The sequence below is a fragment of the Tarenaya hassleriana genome, unplaced genomic scaffold (assembly GCF_000463585.1).
Source record: "Tarenaya hassleriana unplaced genomic scaffold, ASM46358v1 Cleome8, whole genome shotgun sequence".
NCBI classification, from domain to species: domain Eukaryota; kingdom Viridiplantae; phylum Streptophyta; class Magnoliopsida; order Brassicales; family Cleomaceae; genus Tarenaya; species Tarenaya hassleriana.
The window spans coordinates 354,779-375,209 of NW_010970490.1; the positions used below are offsets into that span (position 1 = coordinate 354,779).

At 37.6% G+C, this 20,431-nt stretch overlaps 4 protein-coding genes and 1 pseudogene across 5 annotated transcripts in view; 3 read left to right on the forward strand and 2 right to left on the reverse strand.

The window, feature by feature from the left end:
- The first annotated feature begins 719 nt into the window (after nucleotides 1-719).
- On the forward strand, nucleotides 720-2,558 carry LOC104802049 (reticulon-like protein B5). Its single transcript, XM_010525470.2, has 5 exons — nucleotides 720-1,020; nucleotides 1,450-1,630; nucleotides 1,713-1,854; nucleotides 2,027-2,096; nucleotides 2,224-2,558. Exons 1-5 carry the CDS (start codon nucleotides 819-821, stop codon nucleotides 2,388-2,390), a joined length of 762 nt encoding a protein of 253 aa, XP_010523772.1. The 5' UTR covers nucleotides 720-818; the 3' UTR covers nucleotides 2,391-2,558.
- LOC104802048 lies at nucleotides 2,466-7,498 on the reverse strand (annotated as a pseudogene).
- Nucleotides 7,499-7,831: 333 nt separating this feature from the next.
- Nucleotides 7,832-9,403, forward strand: LOC104802051. The gene is made up of 2 exons (XM_010525473.2): nucleotides 7,832-8,366; nucleotides 8,833-9,403. Exons 1-2 carry the CDS (start codon nucleotides 8,020-8,022, stop codon nucleotides 9,269-9,271), a joined length of 786 nt encoding a protein of 261 aa, XP_010523775.1. The 5' UTR covers nucleotides 7,832-8,019; the 3' UTR covers nucleotides 9,272-9,403.
- On the reverse strand, nucleotides 9,336-11,430 carry LOC104802050 (rRNA-processing protein FCF1 homolog). Its single transcript, XM_010525471.1, has 9 exons — nucleotides 11,211-11,430; nucleotides 11,055-11,120; nucleotides 10,863-10,968; nucleotides 10,569-10,611; nucleotides 10,400-10,472; nucleotides 10,198-10,285; nucleotides 9,979-10,035; nucleotides 9,789-9,867; nucleotides 9,336-9,631 (listed from the first exon to the last, which is right to left on the reverse strand). Exons 1-9 carry the CDS (start codon nucleotides 11,279-11,281, stop codon nucleotides 9,618-9,620), a joined length of 597 nt encoding a protein of 198 aa, XP_010523773.1. The 5' UTR covers nucleotides 11,282-11,430; the 3' UTR covers nucleotides 9,336-9,617.
- Nucleotides 11,431-18,891: 7,461 nt separating this feature from the next.
- The window catches only part of LOC104802052 (F-box/kelch-repeat protein At3g61590-like), a 3,262-nt gene continuing 1,722 nt past the window's right edge, over nucleotides 18,892-20,431 (forward strand). The window contains exons 1-2 of one of the 2 annotated variants that reach the window (XM_010525474.2): nucleotides 18,892-19,385; nucleotides 20,244-20,424. In XM_010525474.2, the coding sequence (XP_010523776.1) occupies nucleotides 20,253-20,424 (172 nt within the window). In that variant the 5' untranslated portion in view covers nucleotides 18,892-19,385; nucleotides 20,244-20,252. Of the gene's footprint in view, nucleotides 19,386-19,425; nucleotides 19,723-20,243; nucleotides 20,425-20,431 lie in introns of those variants that run through there. The other variant, XM_010525475.2, reaches the window with a different exon arrangement.

Below are 20,431 nucleotides of genomic sequence, written 5' to 3' on the forward strand. Positions count from 1 at the left end.
TTTTTTTTTTTTTTCCCCCCCCCCCCCCCAAAACCCAAAGCCATTGTATTGAATGCAGCAGCCAGCAGCTGCAACTCCCACCCACCTTCTCTGATGATGATGATGATGATGATGATGCGTATTATTTTATCACATGTATTTGTGTTGGAGTCTGATTTCTTGCTTCACTTGTTGGATTGTCCCTTGATTTTTGTTAAATGTATATATTTAGTGCCTGCCTGATTCTGTAATTAAATCCTAAGGAAAAGAAAAAGGCGATACTTGTTGTCTGAAGCTAGATCACAGTCGGATTTTCCTAGACATGTCCATTTGGACAACTCTTGTAGCCGCCGTGGGCCCAAATTGAAATCCGCCGATGCAGACAGAGACTTCCTTCTACTGTCGTCCGACGACGCCGTTTCGACCGTGCTTCTCTTGGAAAAGAGAGCGGAAGTCTTAGCCGTCGATTATACAGACGATGATAAAATGGTGGACACGTGTTCACCATCCGATGGTCTACTTTATGAAAGGTCGCACGATACTACGGTACCTTGGTCGCCTCCACGTTCGACTACAGGCGCTAAGGAAGAATCTCAAACGCTGGGGGCGTCCGTCTCCGTCTTCCAAACGTTAACGTCCGTCATGCCTGTTTATAAGACGGAACAGTAACGCCGTTAACTTGCCTATTTCAAATCTTCTCCGAACATGAGACTCGCGCCTATATATATATCCTCGTAACCTTTTCTTTTTCCATCTTCCCTCTCCCGTCTCCTCCTCTCGTCACGTAACGATATTTTGTGGTCTGAATCTGTTGGTTGGATCAGCGTCGGAGGAAGATAATGGCGGACGAAATGGAGAATTCTACGCCTGCGGAGGAGTCGTTGTTGGAGAAGATCGCCGATAAGATCCACGATCACGATTCGTCGTCATCGTCGGACTCGGATAACGAGAAAATGGAATCTCCTTCGGCCGTCAAAGAGAAGATTTATCGTCTATTTGGCAGAGAGAAACCTGTTCACAAGGTCTTCGGTGGTGGAAAGCGTACGTCAATTTCTGTTATCGTATTCTTTTCTCCTCACGTTTTGATCGTATTTCTCAACCGTTGGCTGATATTTGATCTGCAATTTGAAGGTTTCGTATCTGTTTCAGAGGAAAGTTTGTTTTTGATCGTGTAGTGTTGAATGTTCGACAATGTGCATTTGGATATGCGCAATCTATGCTTGAATTTATTTTGGGGGTTCGATAGATGGTTTTGGGATGAACCTGTTTTTATTCTTTGTTAGAGCTACATTTTCACGGCTCGATTCCTTGTAATTTGTTTCTGGAACAGAGAAACCCTTAGCGATTTGGACGTCGAAATTGTTGGTGTGAATTAATGAATGAGAATTTTTTGTCTGGTGATCTGATTTTCTTTTGTATGGTCATGTGATCTTTTTTTCCTAGTAACAACGTTACTTCAACTATGCGCAGCTGCTGATGTGCTCTTGTGGAGGGATAAGAAACTGTCGGCTGCTGTTCTCGGCACGACAACTGCCGTATGGGTTCTGTTTGAACTGGTTGAGTATCACTTGTTGAGTTTTGTTTGTCACATTTCGATACTCACCCTCGCAGTCCTGTTTCTCTGGTCTAATGCTCACAGCTTTATCAACAAGTGAGCTTTCCATACATAATCATGGTTACCGTTTGCACAGCTTGTTTCCGGTTCTGTAATTGGCTTCGAATCTTGTTTTCAGGTCTCCACCGCAGATTCCTGAAATCCATGTTGCTGAGGAGCCTTTCCTTCTCATTGCTTCTGCGATCAGAAATGAGGTGAACCATGCGTTTACAGTCTTGCGCAACATTGCTCTGGGAAAAGACTTGAAGAAACTCCTGAAGGTAGGTTCTGTTTTATGTTGGAGAGAGATGTAGTCAAATAATCAAGCAGTAGTACGTTTGTAATGCTGTCCATTTTGTTGTTTCTTCCCCGTATGAGTTGGTTGTCGCAAACAACAGGATTCTGTATGCATTTGGCTTGAAAATTAGAAATGGGGTTTGCTTTCTGTGGCAGGTCGTTGCCGGGCTGTGGGTCATCTCCATCGTGGGAAGCTGGTGCCACTTGTTGACACTGATATACATCTGTAAGTGTAACAGTACTAATACAGGGAGAGATAGTTGCAGAGATTTCACCTGTCACTTGATAAAACACTAGACAAAGAAAGAGAAGAGTGATGAAGGAATGGATATGACGTGAAAACGTTGAAACAGGCGTTGTGGTGTTGCACACGGTGCCAGTGCTGTACGAGAAAAACGAGGACAAGGTGGATCCTATGGCAGAGAAGGCGTTCATCGAACTCAAGAAGCAGTACTCAGTTCTTGATGAAATGGTTCTCTCTAAGATTCCTATTCGCCCTCTCAAACCAAAGGTGGTTTAGTATTTGATTGTGCTGTTGCTGTTCCCCGACCCAAAGTTCAGAGTTCCCCACCGATTTGATCGGTTTGTTCCAATATCCAGAATTCGTTTCTGTCGGCTTATTATTTATGTAATCAAATTCGGTATGTGTTCATGCGTATACATAATAATACCCGGTGATTGATCGTTATTTTTTTGGTGAGCCATGTAATTGTAATCAAGAAGTGCCGTCCGATGATGCAAGAGGAACCGCCGAATCATAGTTAATTCTCCAGAACCCCGGGTTAGAGGAACTGGAGACATGTTTGGTGTTTCCGTTCGTCTGAGGAGGTGGAGATCCTCGCCTGGCTTTATTATTAGCAGCATCTTCCGCATCCCTTCTCTCTCGTTCTTCCTCCTCCTTTAGCAGAAAATCAACCCACAGATCCGCAAATGACTGAAAACAACCATCGAAAACAGGTCTTAGAGCCTCAAACCAAGGCCTCCTTTGAATTAGGGGGAGGACATTTCGATTTCCGCCTCTATTCGGATCCGGTTCTAGAAAACCACAAAATGTTCATTCTCCCAAAACCGATCCGAATGCCCAATCCTACTAGATTGAACCTATCCTGAAGGGTTATTATTACTAGGACGTGAGAGTTTACCTGGTTATCAGAAGCCATGTCAGAAGGTGCATCAGAAGAGCCACCGCCAAGGATACCGCCGACTAAGCGGCCAGGGAAGCCCAATACGCCCCTGACAACGTTTTTCCCGGCTCCTTGCTGAGCCATTCCTATCCGTTGTTTGTCTTCCTCCGTAAAACCCAGCAACCGTATCATAAGTTCCAATACCTATACCCACCATGCAATATTTGGATGGATTTAGTCGATGAAATGGATAATATTTAGGGAGACTTCTTGATCCAGCTCCTATATCAGATCGTGGTGTAAATGTTAAACAGATTTTGGGGTTAATTCCAAGCTTACCTCTTTGCTATGGTTCCTGTGGAAGTATGTGACTAGCAATTTGATGACAATACGCCTGCCATGAACGAATAATATAAGATTTAATTAAGTGTCGGAAATTCCATCTATCGGAAAATATAACATTTAAATCTGACGAGGTAGAAAAATATACAATGCCAAAAAAGCACAGTCGCTGACGTTTACTTACCTATCGACGAGATAGTCTGAATCCATAGACATCCTATTGAGCCTTGTCATGCTCTGCTCCAGAACACGGCGTACTTTTGCATTGTCTTCTTCAAGTTTGTTTACTCTGCTTCTCCATTCTGCTGCAACCTTTTCCGCTTGCAACAGCTTGGATGTCACTTCTTCCTTATCTTTCTTCGATGTCTCTAATCGTTCATCGGCATCCTTCAAAACATCCACACAGAATCAATTGAAAGTCCCTATGTTTGATCTGAACATAGTTGACAAAGGAAAGGGAGGATGGCTCGTACTTTCAACCGAGCGGAAAGTTTTGTCGATTCTTCTCTGGCCATTGCGAGCTCTCGTTCAAAATGCCCCTAAAACATTTGAGAATAGGAACACATAAATGAATTAAGACATATTTCCTGCATAAGACTGAAAAATGGGTGAGCATTTTCCTAATATCAACCTTAGCTTCCACTTCAGCATAGTACTGACCAAGAGCAGTTTGAAGATTTAACAGTTCTATATTTTGCCCTCTATCGTTCTCAAACAACTTGCAAGCTTTTGATTCAGTTCCTCAATTGCTTCCTTAGACTTTCGGATTTCATCTTCATTGTTCATCTTGATGTCCTCCTGACGAGCAGTTGTTTGCTTAAGAGCATTCTCCAATCGTAATATCTGAGACTGTTGATATTCATTGGTCTGGCGGAGCTCTTCAATCAGTCTGCTGTCTTCATCCATTTTCTCGGATTCCTTGGACTCCTGTAAAATTGTGGCAAGGAAAACTTCACTGAACCACAGCACAGGAAAATCAATAAGAAAACATGGACTACAATGAGTTGATCACACATCTCAACTCAAGCACTGGAAAGCCAAGACAATTTGCAAGGTTTTGATGTGCAGCTATATAATGCTCTAACAAAGATGGTAGATAACGATCTCATTATTGGATTAACAGAAGGTTAGCTGGATTTAAGGATGAATAACCTTCTCTAGCAGGTGTTGTTTGAGTCGTTTGAGTTCTTGACGAGCCTTATCCCTTTCATGCCGTGTTTCTTCCAGTGCCTCCAACCTGATCAAGGATTGCTCCATCTCTTCTTTTCCAGAGAAGCTTTCTGGTTTCTCCTAGTTCAAGCGATGGAATGCATGAAAAGGACCAATAAATGATAGCTATACAATTAATTGAAGCAGGGCGGGATGGGTATAAAACAAAGTTCCTTTTGCCACATGGATGGATCCAACATTTCAGTTAGCATTTAAAGACCAGTTTACCTTGTTCAAGTTACCAGGATGCCTGATCAGGGCCCCTTGTGCATCTGGGAAGACTTTGTTACTTGTTGGCCTCCTGGTAGCATCCATAGCAGCTTCTAATTCACCTTTTTTCAGCTACAGAAAGTTGAAAAAAGAGATAAAACACAGAGAGAAATACAAACAGTTAATTTGGTACTCGCAGAATACTCGGGAACATGATTAACCTTAAGCTCAGTATTTTCCTTCTCCAGGGCTTTGTTCACTTTTTGAAAATGTTCCATGCCAGTTCCCACAGCCTGGTTCTCTTGACCATTCAACTGCATCTGAGGGTGTTTGCTTTCTATTAATCTTGCATTCAGTTCAGCACGTAATTTGCTTATCTCCATGAAGGTCTTCAATCAGATGAAGTAAAAGTTCAAGTCAATATAATTAGAAAACAGCAACTTAAAAAGATGGTGATTCCTAATTGAAAAGAGAGTATGGAAGTTCACTTCAGATCAAATCCACTTACTTTTTCCTTACCGAACCTTAGAGATCTGAGTTCTTCCTCAAAAGATTCATTCCTTCTCCGCTCCTCTGTTAAGTGAAAAAAGCGCGAGAGGATAAGAAACTAGATAAGAAAGGAATAAACAAACAACCATGTTGGCAGTCCTGCTATATACCCTGTAATGAAAACTGCAGTTTTGCTAATTTTTCCCGCTCTTTCTCAAGTTCTTTCCTTTGTAATTCAACAGTGGCTTGAACAGCAGCCAGCGAACTGGTTTTCTCTTCTAGCAAATCTGCAAGCTTCTAAAATTCATTGAGTTTGTTGCTTAGAATTCAGTATTCGATCAGAAGATCATATAGAAGAACAACAAGAGGCACTTCCATTACAGAGAAGAATGGCTCATAACATAACATCAGCTATATATGCAGAACAATCTGGGAGTTTCATTCTGAAACTCCAACACGTAAATATCTAATAGACAACAGAATGTTAAGAAACTGAGAAAGCATTACCTTTTCTTTTACATGTGAATCAGAACTGTTGTACATTTGGTTCAGATTTTTTAAATGAGACTCCGATCTTTGTAGCTTGTCGGGTGACTGACCATTATTACCCTGCAGAAGATAACAAGTTAGTTGATAGTCTCTGACCTTCATGAATAGTTGATAGTCTCTGACCTTCATGAATAGTTGATAGTCTCTGACCTTCATGAATACTGATGCCAAATAAACAGAAGAATCGACATAATATTCGAAAATAACTATGTTGAGGTAGCTATTGAAACAGAGATTCGACCTCCTTCCATCTTGATATAGTGAGCATGTATTTTGACCCAAAAACAAGATTTTTAGATCTAAGCAGATAAATATGAATGCCAATTCCACTGACAATCTGTTACTCAGGAGCCCCTATCATTCCACTAGTTAATATCGAAACTGCAAATCTTAACATACATCTATGTGAGAGGCACATGATCCGTGCTACATGTAAAGGCTTATTTATTATGCATCATGAATGTAAACAGATAGGCATCACATACCATGCACCACATAATTAGCTGCATTATTTCTGAAAAGAAAGTTTTGCAGGCTAGCTGCAGTATTACCAAATAGCACAAGAAACAGAATGCACATGGAAAAGTTGATAGATATGCTACGCATTTGTCTAAGCAAATTCCAAATGAAATATTCCAAACAACAGAGATACACAAGCAGAGCATTACATAGAAGTGACATAAACCTTGATTGCATTATTGTTTGATGCCCTGGAAAGGTCGGTTCTAGCCTCTTTAAGAGCGGAGTTACTCGCAGCCTGGTTTTGTTTCAATCTGGAAACCTGTTCCTGTAATCCAGTGGTCCCGGTGTAAGGAAAGAAAAAGAAACAAAAGTGGGAAGGTGTATGAACTGTGAAGGCTAGAAAGGATAACTGCCCGATTTCACATCATCGATGGATTCGATGCCACCAAAAGTTACCTCTTTCTCTTTCAAAAGAGCTGCATAATTCACCGATAGAGCTTTGATTTCTGCTTCTGATCCCTGAAGTTTCCTGATTTCTGCTTTATACATCTCAATCTACAAAAATTGGCAGAGGCATAACATAACATTTTTTAACTAACTACATTTCTCCAAATAAACTAACCTCTTCACCGGAGCTTGTCTCACAAACCCAACTCAAACCCCAGTCCTGCGATTAAGTTCTATCCAAGTAGGACTACCTCAGTAACGATAAACCGAAAGCCATTCCTAATTTCCGGATGTGCAAATCTCCAGATAAAATATAGATTGCCGAAGCAACTGGAAAAGAAGCCATGTGATACCTAATAATAGTTTGAACATAAATTGATTGAAAAAAAGATAATAACAGAAGAATACGTCGTGATTAGCAGGCGACTCGGCCCCATAACCATTGGCGATCGGGGACCTCGCAACGGACCTGGAATACCTGAACCCGCTAGAATTCCTCCTTTCGGAGCCGGAGAAATCACCACCATTGGAGGGACTGTAGACAGCGATATCTTCGTCGTCGTCGTCGTCGCGTGCACATCGAGCGTGATCTTGTTCAAGTTCTCCTTCAAATCAGCGATCGAACTCCACATAGCTCTCCCTCTGCAACAGCTCGGCTACCACGGCAAAAACCGAAAACACGGATTCCTCCTCCGAGAGTGTATCAGAGACAAGAATCTTCGAAGAGAAGATTGAATTCAAAGGTTTTGCGCAGGGAAATCGAAACTGAATTCAAAGATTTTTTATCAAAAAAAAAAGAAAATATTACGAGTTTTATACATTTCCCGTTAAATAAGCATTACTTGGGCCTGTCATGGTTACAAGTAAATTAGGGGGATTTACCACCGTCCGTTTACTGCTAATGAATCTAGATCCAACGGCTGTAATTAGCCCTATGTCTAGTGTAAAACTAAATGGGCTTAGTCTGATCCTTTTCCAAGGTTGGGCTTATCTATCCAACAAGAGCCCAATTATGAAAAGTGACTACACACCTTTAAACCAACAATTAGAAAAAGAAAAAGCCGAATAACAATATCTTTTAAAATTAATTATACAATTTTAGTTAGATTTGATGGGTTTATCTTTCTCGAATTTTGCAGGTCTTAATCAAGGTTGACAATGGCAATCATCTCCTGACCTCTCCTCGCCTCCCCTCATCTCCTCGCTATCCAAAGCATATTCCCTTCCGAATTCCCTTCTCCTTGTCTGTTTTCCCGGGAGAATGCTGCAGAAGACGTTGTTTGCTTTGCTGTCCTTTTGATCTAGCTTGTCTTCGCCATGGCTTTTCTCGTTCGTTCTCCGGAAATATCCACCGTCTTCGCTAGGATTTTCGCCGACCCGAATCCGAATTCGAAACCTAATCCTAACCCTAAATCTCTGAGGAGGGTTGCGGTTTCTGCGGCTGATACGAGAAACTGGTTGGGTTCTAAGGCTAGTGTAGGTGTCGAGGATCAAAAGGCGGGGTTGTTCGGACAGTCATCGGCTCTGGTGAAGGAAAGCTACAAAAGGAGCAGTGAGGAAGAAGAGAAGCAGAACTACTATGCCAACTTGGGCGACGCTATTCGTACTCTCAGAGAAGAGTTTCCCGATCTCTTCTACAGAGAGCTCAGTTTTGATATCTACAGGTTCGGTCGATCTCTTCCGTTTTGCTTCGGCTTCCTTGAGTTATTATTGTCTATTGGGTATGCATTTCTGGGTCGATAATGCTTAGGAAAATGGAAGAAATGGTTTGTGTTATTCGAAGCTTGGATATTGACATTTGGTGCTTCCCTTTCCGAACTTCTGACCCGAGTTGATCAGATATGCCTTTGTCTTAATGTTCACCATGAGTTTGGAACTAAGTTACAGGAAGTTGCTCTGCTGCTGTTCTGGGATCCTACCAGATTACACGTATCTTGTAACATATACAGTGGCATTTGTCTGTTCAAGAGAGGAAGGAGTTTCTCTCCTTTGTCCTAGTTTTTGCTCGAAGTTATCTGTTATAGATGTCGCATTAAGAGGTGATGTACGCCTCAAGTGATTGCAGGATGAACCTAGGACTTAATCTTAAATCTGCCCTTTTTCTCACAGAATCTTCCTTTTTCATCACAGGGATGACATTGTGTTCAGAGACCCGATGAACACTTTCATGGGCGTCGAGAACTACAAGTCGATATTCTGGTCATTACGTTTCCATGGCAGGATCTTCTTCCGTGCTCTCCGGGTTGACATCATCAGCATCTGGCAACCTGCAGAAAACACACTGATGATACGGTGGACTGCCCATGGAATACCTCGTGTTCCATGGGAGAGCCATGGAAGGTTTGATGGCACTTCAGAGTACAAATTCGACAAGAACGGGAAGATCTACGAACACAAGGTTGACAATATCGCCCTCAACTCGCCTCCAAAGTTCCACATGCTCACAGTCCAGGAGCTATTTGAAGCCGTGACCTGTCCTTCAACTCCGAAGCCAACATACTTCGAGATTTCTTCTTCAACCTTGGAAACATCCTATACTGCTACCAGAAGCTCTTTCCCGTGTAAGTGATATGGAGTGCCCGAGATTCTTGGGTAGACTTTCTGTATATAGCTTCACGTGTGTAACATAGAGAAAGAAAAGTGCCCATTTTGTTTAATTCCTCAGTTTTAAGGAAAAAATAAAATCACCAGTTTGCTCTCACTGTTCTTGAGTTGACATTAACACGTGCATAAACAAATAATAGGTGCCCTTTGTGATCAATGACATTACAATGTATTCTACCAACACTCAGGCCAGGCCAGGTTGTTGTAATCTATGTTGGTCTCTCAGGAGTAAGGTCGTTACAGAGATCTTGTCCTGTCCCCTGCCAAGGGTGCCTCCAACATTTCTGGAACCACCATCTCTGCTCCCCTCATCAGAATCTTGGAGCTACGCCGCCAAAAAAAAACACACATCAAAAGGCACCAAAACATTGTCAGATACACCAGTAAACATATGATGATAACCAAAAAATCAAATATTCCCTTCACAATTTAAGATTAGAATCCCACACTTCGAACTATTAACACAACATGAAGCGGCCTACCTCCTCCGATTGTAGCTTCAGGCAGCCTCTCGATCGAGTACTTGTGTTGTGTGATGTACATGATCGGCACACCAGGAATCTGCCGGAACAAATATCAGAGAGATCACTAACCTTCCACTGCTAGGTTATAATATATAACTTAAATAAGTTTAACAAAAAAAAAAGTATTCTGCCCGTCCACTGATCTCACCTTGCGGATCCTCCTCTTTAGATCTCTATCACAGGTCGCCACTATGAAGCATTTGTGCTGTTTTTTTGTAATTAAAAAAACAAGAAAGTTAAGCTTTTTCTTACACTGAAACTCTCCCCGAATGAAACGGACAGAGAATATACACCACACAGTGTAGAAAACAACATCTACTTTCAGTGACCTTTGAGCAAAATAACAGAGGCCAGAATGAGATACTACCTTAGTAACCCTTTCGACGATGCAGTCATCAGCATATGTACCCTTGTGTACACATGGTAGTCTTTCAAAACGGGGATCCTTAGCGATCCTGACATCAATGTGATAAGACAAGTTCAAAATCTACAGAACAGGACAGGATTGAATATATAACCCCTGATGTAATTTCACTAACTAAAGCCTCCTCGCAAGTTTTAGTGTATACCTTAAAGCCACACGGTATTTCTGCCCCAACTTTTCTAGCTCAGCCATAACGCAGTCCGTGATACAAGGAGTGCCTTCAACCCCAAAAGGATTAAGAAATCAATCACATGCTTACAAGGGGAAGAACGTTACAAATCTGCTAATACAAGCCGAGGGTTTAAGCTACTCACATTTTGCATACAGACAGTCCATCATTCCCTTCTCAAGATCCAACTACAGGTACACACAACAAGCAGAGAACTTAGAGAAATTGACAATGAAAGAAATTGCGATCACAAAGAGGAAGATGTGAATGCTGCTGAAGCCAGTACATACACCAGAGTAAAAGTTCTTATCATATACATATAGTTGCTAACTCCAGCTCTTCTGGTTCATATCATATACATATAGTTGCTAACTACAGCCCTTCTGGTTCATACTCCACATCAAAAGAAGATCAAATTCTGCCATGTTAGCATACTAACCTTGTTCTGAATGGAGAAATTGATGAAGTTCGTATCCACCAACACCCGATACGGAGGCACGAGAGCAGCATTGTACGTGAAGAAAAGCGACGAAGAAACGCTAGGACTGATCCACAAAAACAAAACCAACGCTAAAAAGATCAATTCTTAGAGGCCAAAATCTCGACTTGGCAACGAGGGTAAGAAGCTTACACGTTTCTCGGAAGGTTGTCCTTGGTGAGATCCTTCTTGTTCGGATTCAAAATCTCCTCTTTGTAACTGGAGAAACAAACCCAACATTAAGAACAAACACATACCCTCAAAGCCGATTAAATTTTCGATTTCAAGGAAGAAGAATTCGATTATTACTTCTTCACAGCTTTGCGGCTGACTAACTTCTTCATGACGGCAAATTTCTGAGCTTTCTTTGCCCTCCCCATCTTCGAAGCAGAAACCCTAATGATCCCCCAATACTCTTTAACGATTTCAGTTCCGAATAAAATCTGCAGAACAAAGCCTCCTTATAATCAGCTAACTGAGTTGTTCGAAGCAGAAGTCAGAACCGAGCTTGGAGGCGGTCGGAGACGGAGAGAGACCGAAAAGGAAATAGATTGAACAAGTTTCGCGGTTTTGGATCCTAAACCCTAATACAAGCCCAAGCCCAATATTGAGACCCAGATAAGTTAGTGGGCCTAAACTCCGGCCCGAATTCTAGGTAATATTGCGCCGTTAAAAGCCTTTACATATAATACAATGACACGTGGCGATAAACTCATGAGGCTTCGCCGACACGTGTCCTTGGGTAAACACGAATAAAAGAAACCATCCTTGAACAAACTTCAGTTAAGTTCATACATCGCTTGTCGCAGTCACAGGTGAAGGCTGTACGAAGCCTATAACGGGCCATATATTGAGCTCCATGGCCCATCATAGGCCCAATATATTTCTATATCATTTTTTTTTATCCGACGGAGAATTACGTCACGGGGTCCGTTTCTTTAACCCCGAGAGAGAAGGGTAAAAGAGGAAACAGGTCTGAAAACGCTACGGGGAAGTAAAAATGACGTCACGCCGAAAGAGGGGTGGAAAAAAAAAAGTTTTTTTTAAACGCAGAAACAGAAGACAGAGGAGAAAATGGCATAGGGATCATCAACAGGGCTCGGGAGTCGCATTTAGCAGAGTAGCAGAGAGGCGTAGGTTATGGCAGCTGAGGTGCGTAGCACCAGAGCCCAGCCCCCGATGTGAGTCCCTTTTTTTTTTATCCTTTTCACTTCGTTTAACTTCCCCATGGATCAGAAAATCACTTGCATACATACGTATACGTGTATGTACGTATTTGTGTATATATCTGTCTGAAAAAAGTCTGTGCATGGGCCCGAAATTAGGGTTTGGTAGTTAGTTGAGGATGTGTAATAATACACGACGTATTTATTACACTTGGGGAGGGAAAAATCAGCATTTTTTCTGTAAACCACTGTTATAAAATGGTGATATATATGTTTAAACAGTATATATATGCATTTTCTTTTCAATATCGATGAGATTTTCTATGGAAATAATTTAAAATGCATAGATCACCAGCGTTGTATCTATTACGAGCGATAGATATGGACGACAGCAATAATAGATATGTACAGTAACAGATTATCTGTTCATGAACAATGGACAACAAAACAATACATATAGAGAGAGAGGGAGTATAATACATTTATATATATGGATATGATATAAGCAAGGACAACATGGAAGCAATCACATGCACTTCTTGGTTTCTTTTTGCCCCCGCCACCAAATTAATTATTTTAATTTTTTGGAAATATGAAATCAATCATCACAATTATATCTTGTCCAATCAGTTTGATAATAGCTCAATTAGCTACTACTTCTTTTATATGTATGTGCATATACGCTTCAAATGGGAAAAACAATTACGGTTTCTGTAATTAATCGAAGAAGGAAACGTATTTCATAGCCAAATTCGAAGTTTTCATATATATATATATATATATATATATACATATATAAACTAATACATATTAGAAAATATATATATATGAAAAAAAGAGAGAAAATATCACAATCATCGAGAGGGAAACGATCGAATGCATCCATCCATGGCGAGGATGAGAGGGAAGGTGGGTCAAATCGCATGATTGAGACCGACGGAGAAGAAGACAAAGAGGGCAAAAAGACAGAACGTGAGAGAGAAACAGGAAAGAGACAAAAGGAGGCATTAGAACAATTAATGATGTGGAGGTATGACTTTAGTTTAGAGTCCACTTACAACATCATTGCACCCTTTGATCTCTTTGACCCTACAAATCCTCCCCACCAGTTGCCTTTGATTTTTTTTTTTTTTTTGGGGGGGGGGGGGGTCACATTTCTCGACCAACCAATACCCTCGATTTCTTTTTTATCGTTTAATATTATAATTTATATCAATTATTCATAAAATTTCATGTTTTTTGTGTAATAACTTTTGTTTTGATTCTATGCTTTTTCATGGGTTCGTTATCAACCGTTGATAGATAAATCACTCATCTCCTATTAATTAATATAATCTCGAACGTAAATGATGAAGATCATGCCATATACATATATATAGTTTACTTTCTATTTGCTAATGGTATTTGTGTGTTTGTGATTCGACGAGAACTTCCACCATACTCTCGTGGGTTCCAACCTTGCATTGTCTCATGTCTTATACGTTGGTGGCCGAAATCCACGCCACTTACATGAACAGGAAAAAAAACGAGTTGTAACTCATCATTTTAGCAATTGATTTTTTGTTACAAAAAATATAAACAGAGTAGACTGTCCAAATGTAGTGTTAATAGAGTGATTATAATCGTCTATGTCATAGGTAAAACCGTGTTTTCGGTATAATATATGTAATATTTGTAGAAATTTGCGAAATGATATATTTATTCATAATCAGAATAACATATAAATAGATGAGAGTCTTACATTGAATAAGTAAACTAAATAAAATAATAAATATTTTTAAATATATATTTTCCGGATTTGATAAGATTGATATATCTCGTAATATTCTTCACGATCCGGTATATCTCAACACCCCCTTCAAGTTGAAGCGTGGAAGATCACGAAATATCCAACTTGCTGAAAAGATGATCAAACGCATGCCGTTTGAATCACATCACTTTGCGAACTTGTGTCGATGGAAGACATAACTAAAAAAAATCAAACAAACGACTGCGCTGCAACTTTGGCACCACGCACAAAAGAATTGTTTGATGATAACGAAAAAAAGAACGACAATCGCGGTGCGGAAAGAAGTCTCGGGAATAACTCTGATTCATCCGAGATTGAAAGGAAACTACGCGAAAGCGTTTAATGACAACAAATTTTTTGGCAAGAATAAAATGATTGGCGGTTATGCGAATAATCTTTAGAAACATGTGGGATTATGAGAGAGAATAAAAACAAAAACAAAAATAAAATGACTCTCTTATGCTTAATAAAAAAAAATTCGAAATGATATTACCACTGGATCAGTATATCATCATCATCTTCACTCTCATTATCGATCATCATTTTTATGAAAAAGACAATAAATTATAAAAGAACCAGAAGTTCTAATAACATGTAGAAATTTGCGGAATGGTATCTTTATTCATAATCAGAATAACATATAAATAGATGAGAGTCTTAAATTGAATAAGTAAACTAAATAAAATAATAAATATTTTAAATATATATTTTTCGGATTTTATAAGATTGATATATCTCGTAATATTCTTCATGATCCGGTATATCTCAGCAATATTAACTAGCTCCAAAAGTTACAAGTATTGTTAAAAATGAATTAATATGTGTGTTTGAGTCTAATAAAAAAAAAATTCTTGCAGAATATATGTATGTTATGCGTATTCAAATAGCGAAATGTTTTTCAGTCACTTTCGATCCTGAACGACTCCATTCAACATGTTCATGCACGATCTAAACATTTATTTTATTCATGCATCCATGCCTCTTTCTGAATTAATACTTATATGTATGTATCGCTCATCCAAACATATATATATATATATAGTGTGTGTGTGTGTGTGTATTCGATATATTAATTTGTATAATGTTTTTCTGATGTTCTCCCATGATTTCCAGTTCAATATTGCGCTTCAGCATCCACAAAAATGGCATAGATATTCTCTCCGCATCCATGTAGATGATACTCTCTCTCAAACACACACACACACACATATATATATATATATATGTGTGTGTGCGTATATGCATGTGTGCAAAGATAAACATGTCGAAAGAATGAGAGAAGTGACAAGTGACTTAATGTGCACAAAGGTGGCTTTGGCTGGAAAGGACCATAATGACAAATTGGCATTTGCCACTATCACAATATATATTCTTCATTTTATTTCTAATTCCATTGATATTGTTTATCTTTCTTTTCTGTAAAGTATCCAATCGTATTCTGATTTTGCTGGATTTTCCCCGAATCTTCACACACTTTTTTTTTCAAACACTTTTTTGTGAATTAATTATTTTGCTCTGCACAAAAAAAATCTCGCTATTTATATATTCATTTATTGTTGTTTCGTTTAAAACATGATTAAATATACAAAAATTAGGAGAGATAATTTCGAAACCTGCAAAAAAAAAAAAAACTACATCTTGAACGAGAGAATAATGCTTGGAATATGGATCTTTCCGGTCTTAATAATAATATAATAAAAGTAAAGTAAAGTTAGCGCTTGGAATATTGATCTCTCTATCCTTAATAATATAATAAAAGTAATAGTAAATGTATCACAACAGTCCTTATTTTTCACTCAAAATAATTATTTATTTTTTCGTTTTGGATTTATTAAAAAATATTAATAAAACTTTATTACCTTTTCTGGCACAAATTAATTCATTAATTCTAAAAGGTAAGGGATCCTAAATCATTAAGCCTGCTTGCTGACCACAAAAACATGCCCATCTTTCCATCTCCCCGTGCATTGGGTAAGGACCATTTGAAAATAAAGAGTTTAAAACGAAAAAACATACAAAATTGAATATATTAATTGAAGTAAATGGTATTTATACATTAAAGATGTATTAAGTTTAACGATATTATAAACCGAGTGCTAAAATAAATTATTTATTATATAAATTTCGATGAGGATACATACCATTTATGCATATATACCAATAGCTTAATTAGACTTGTATCTTATTATATTTTTGGTAAGGAAAGGAATCTTGATTTCATCACGTCTCGATTCATTATCGAGTTGGAGCTTACTGTTTCTAAAGCGATACGTGCATTCCTCTTTTCCTTCCCTTTTAGAAAATATTAAATATTATACATCGACGAATTTATGTCTGTATTTAGAAATTATTATCTTTCGAGTTATAATGTAATAAATATTTTTAAATATTATACATCGACGAATTTATGTCTGTATTTATGAAATATTTTTTGTTAGTGTAATATGTATTAAATATTTTTAAGGGGAGTGATAGCAATATAATTTTCGAGATTAGCCAACCGATATATAATACTTATCATGTGTGTGTGTGTGTGTATAATACTTTTTACTTTTTGAATACATATAGAAAACCAAATCCAGAGATGGTATATGCTATTGAATATATCCCCATTGCTTTGTTTCATATATTTTTTTTAATATATTGTGTTACATAATATTTATCTTAATGATGTTTTTGCGTGTTATTGAGCATAACAGGTTAAGTATTCATAGTAGTTTGATTTATTGGTCTATTTGCTATTTTCTAACAGAATATTTAAATTATATTTTATAAATGTGTTTATTAGAGAAGGAACATCATTCTACAGATTCTCTTTGCATTTTTAAACGTTAATTCATTTATGATCTCGCTAATTAAGAAATAATCAGTGAAATGTGACATAAGGGTAAGCAAATGTGTTTTAATTTCTCTCGTTACGTGTGAAAAGCTTCTCGACAACTGATGCTGTTGTCATTAACTAATGACCATTAGTGTATTAGTGAAAGCCCTCCTCTCCTACACGTATTGCTACGTTCCACTACGTGACTTCTTATTAAATGTTTATTATTATTATTATTATTATTATTATTATTATTTTTAATGCAAGGGCGGAAATTAAAGCAGTTTAGGTCATGGTTTTTGTTTTTTTTTCGGTAGTACAATAATATGCTTCTAGACCAATGGCCACACGACGAAGGCCATATATATATATATATATAAGAAACAAAAATTCTCCTTTTCTTTATGGTCTTCCCATTCATAACTCCACTTGCAAATAGTACGTAAACATTAAAGATTAATTGAAAATCGTCTTAATCAATTATATATATATATATGAGATGCAATTAAGTTGTCTGTGTATATAATTGATTCGTATAGTTTTCTGTTATGACATATATATGGTGAGATCCAACTAATTAAAAAAAAAGGTTATATACTACTACTACTAATCAAAGAATTCATACATCGAATTTATGTTTTATATTGGCCATCTGATTATAATATGGATCAACATAGTAAAACATCGATACCGTCAAATTCGATTCATTTTAATCACGATATTACGCATTGATGCTAATTCGATTTCAAGCTCGTTATTTTGTTCATGTTTTAATCCATATGAATTAACATTTTCTTAGTTCTTGTAGTTTTTTTATATTATTATTATACGCAAAATTTTCCACTTAAAATGGCCACGAAATTATACGTGTAAATTTACAAAAGGTATAAACTGACAAATGCAAGATGAGTCATGCAATATAATACATGTTTGTAGCATATATTCGTGTTAATCAATTTCGTTTTTTTTTTTAATAATATAGTCGGTCGAATGAATCAAATACGGGGAATATGCTCATCGTATATAACTAAATTTAGGGAAATCGAAATGATTATAACTATAAGGGGAAATGAATTAATGGTTATAGTTGAAACCAAGTCATGCCTTTATACCTTAATGAAGTTAGTGACGATGAAAGCCACGAAGATTTTTAATTGTTATAAAGCTGTAATCATAAATTAATTTCTACACGAACATATATATATATATATATATTATGGTTGACAACAAAGACATGTGGAATTATATATAAGTGAATTAGGTAAAGGAAGGGCCACCATGAAACTCCATGCGAAGCCTTAACGAAGGAAAGTGTAGTCAGACAGACCTTTCAGTGTTTAAAAAGCAAAGTATATTATTATGAGGGAAAAAACTATAGAATATTAATTATTCTTCATTTTTTTTCACGAAAATAAAAATAAAAATAAAATAAGACAAATTGTTACCCCATATGGCATATGGCCTTTTCGGCAATCCTCTTCTGGTTTCCTGAGTACATGCCAAAGTGAAAAGCAAAACTGATTTTACAAAAACACCAAAAAATATAAAATCGGAGTAATTTGTTTAAAACTAATTTAATTAATTGATTTATCTTATTTAAATTAAATCAATCGAATACGGATAATATATAAAAAAATATAAAATATAAAAAATTATTTGAAAAATTAGTATGGTGCAATTCTATTAATCATATACATACATTCTTCTACCTTTACATTATACACATTTGTCTGAATTCCACTTATTGACTTCTTTGTAAATTAACGGTGTACGTATAACAAAACACGAAACTTTCAATTGACAGACGATTTCAATACTTTGTATATACAAATATTTTAAGATATTAAATAAATAAAATATAGAATATATACATTTGACTATACGCGGTTTCATATTTCAAAAACCTTAGGCAGCAAACCGTTTTGAAAATTTACAACGTTCATATGTTTTGTCAAATAAGTACAAACATATATATATATATATATACGCTATTAATCACAAGAAAAACCTACCGCTCTCGTTTCCGGCGAATAAAATGTAATTAAAATATAAGAAAATAAAAATAACTTGGATTGATGAGTAAGAGAGAATAAAAATAATTTGGCGAATAAATAGTATTATTATTATTATTGCCTCCATTGCTGCCCATAATTCTTTACAATTTAGTATATATATCTCAAATTTATATTTATCAGTTTTTTCGGAACGGAAAACAACACGCGCCGACACGCGCCGATCTGTGCTCCATTGATTTAACCGCAAGCCTTATAAAAAAAAAATGAGCACAGCGTCTTCCCTCTTCCTCGCGCTGCCCCTCGTTTTTTTTCTTTGTTCTCTGTCTCAACCAGGTCAGGGAAAAAAAATTAGAAATGAAAAGGAAAGAGACGTGAAACGCCCCTTTCTCACTCTCTCCACAGCGACGTAGAGCTTCTTTCCCTCAGTTTTCTTGATGAATGGACCGCCTCCTTGTTTATTAGTCGAATTTCTGAGAGACCCATTTCATTGTTATCTTCTATTTCTGGGAAAAATCTCATCTTTCGGCCTTTCCGTCATCTCTCCACGGTTTCTGAAAGGGAAGAGCTACCCACTTGCATTCCCTCGTGAAATCTGTCCGCATATCTCGAATTTGCGAGAAATTTTGCTTCGAATCTCGGGAATTCTGACGAATTCAGGTCGACGCATTTCTTCAGAGGGAGAATTCGGACAAGGTATGTAGTAAACTGAGATGGGCTCTGGTTTGCCTGTCGGTTTCTTCTTTCAGTGTATGTGTTTCTGTTTTCATATGGGTAGTTCGTCGATCTGTTCGGTGTTCGTAATCCCTGATTGCTGGGTTTGGCATGCTGATGTTGCTGCGGGTGTTTTCTGATGTTTGATTGATGTGTATACACACCCTAATACATCTTTTTGGAAAAAAAATGATTTTTGTATACCTAACATCTTTTTATTCGATTAATTCTCCGAGAAATCTTGACGTAGGAAGGATGAAACAGGCTCCTTTTCCTTGTGCAGTAACTTTATTTGGACACTGATCTGCATTTTCAGCTTGTATGTGCATGTGTTGATCAAGAGTTTCTTTTTCGATAAATCGTATATTCATCTCAGTTTCAGCCGTTTCCATGTGTTGTTCCTCTGTAAATGTAACTGAAATCGGTGTAAATGTTTCGTTTCCATCGCCAAGCGTCAGTCTCTGCCTTTACCTTTGAAGTTTCATGAATAGAAAATCTGTTTTGTTGTCGTCGTCTTAAAGGAGGTTCTGTACGGTGAAGCTCTAGCCTTTGTGTTGCAGATTTATCAAAATAGAGGTTCTTGTGTTTATAGGATTGGTACATTGAACCTCCCCTTCTTTCGGGTGACTTTGCATCTCATGTTCAATGAACATAGATAATGAATTCAGTTCCCCCAGTCTCTGGAGAATATCAAAGGTTTTTGTGGGTGGTGTCCTTGTAAAGTTATCTTAGGAGGAATCAATTATAAAGTGTTTTAATTTTCAGAAACCTTCTCTCAGATTTCATCTATATATACATGCATCTAATGCAAGTGTCTTGTATCTTCCAATGTCGTTTCAGAGGTTGAAAATGGAAGCAGAGACGTCATGGGCCAACCATCTTTTCAGCTATCCAAACGGAGAGATCGTGGATGGTGGTGGTTCATATTCTGAACAGAGCGATGAAGAAAACAAAGAAAATGCCTCCTGGTCTATGGATTCTCTCCTCCCCGACGATTTGTTGGAAAGAATTCTCTCTAATCTTCCGAT

Bases quoted from the DNA above. Each gene is read 5' to 3' on its own strand.
- LOC104802050 (XM_010525471.1), bottom strand. From the start codon at position 11,281: ATGGGGAGGGCAAAGAAAGCTCAGAAATTTGCCGTCATGAAGAAGTTA. The intron at 10,969-11,054 runs GTAAGCTTCTTA...TTTGTGGATCAG, and splicing joins GACAACCTTCCGAGAAACGT to TCCTAGCGTTTCTTCGTCGC. The intron at 10,036-10,197 runs GTAGTATCTCAT...ACAAAAAAACAG, and splicing joins TCGTCGAAAGGGTTACTAAG to CACAAATGCTTCATAGTGGC.
- LOC104802049 (XM_010525470.2), top strand. From the start codon at position 819: ATGGCGGACGAAATGGAGAATTCTACGCCTGCGGAGGAGTCGTTGTTG. The intron at 1,021-1,449 runs GTACGTCAATTT...AACTATGCGCAG, and splicing joins GGTCTTCGGTGGTGGAAAGC to CTGCTGATGTGCTCTTGTGG. The intron at 1,855-2,026 runs GTAGGTTCTGTT...TTTCTGTGGCAG, and splicing joins ACTTGAAGAAACTCCTGAAG to GTCGTTGCCGGGCTGTGGGT.
- LOC104802051 (XM_010525473.2), top strand. From the start codon at position 8,020: ATGGCTTTTCTCGTTCGTTCTCCGGAAATATCCACCGTCTTCGCTAGG. The intron at 8,367-8,832 runs GTTCGGTCGATC...TTTTCATCACAG, and splicing joins CTCAGTTTTGATATCTACAG to GGATGACATTGTGTTCAGAG.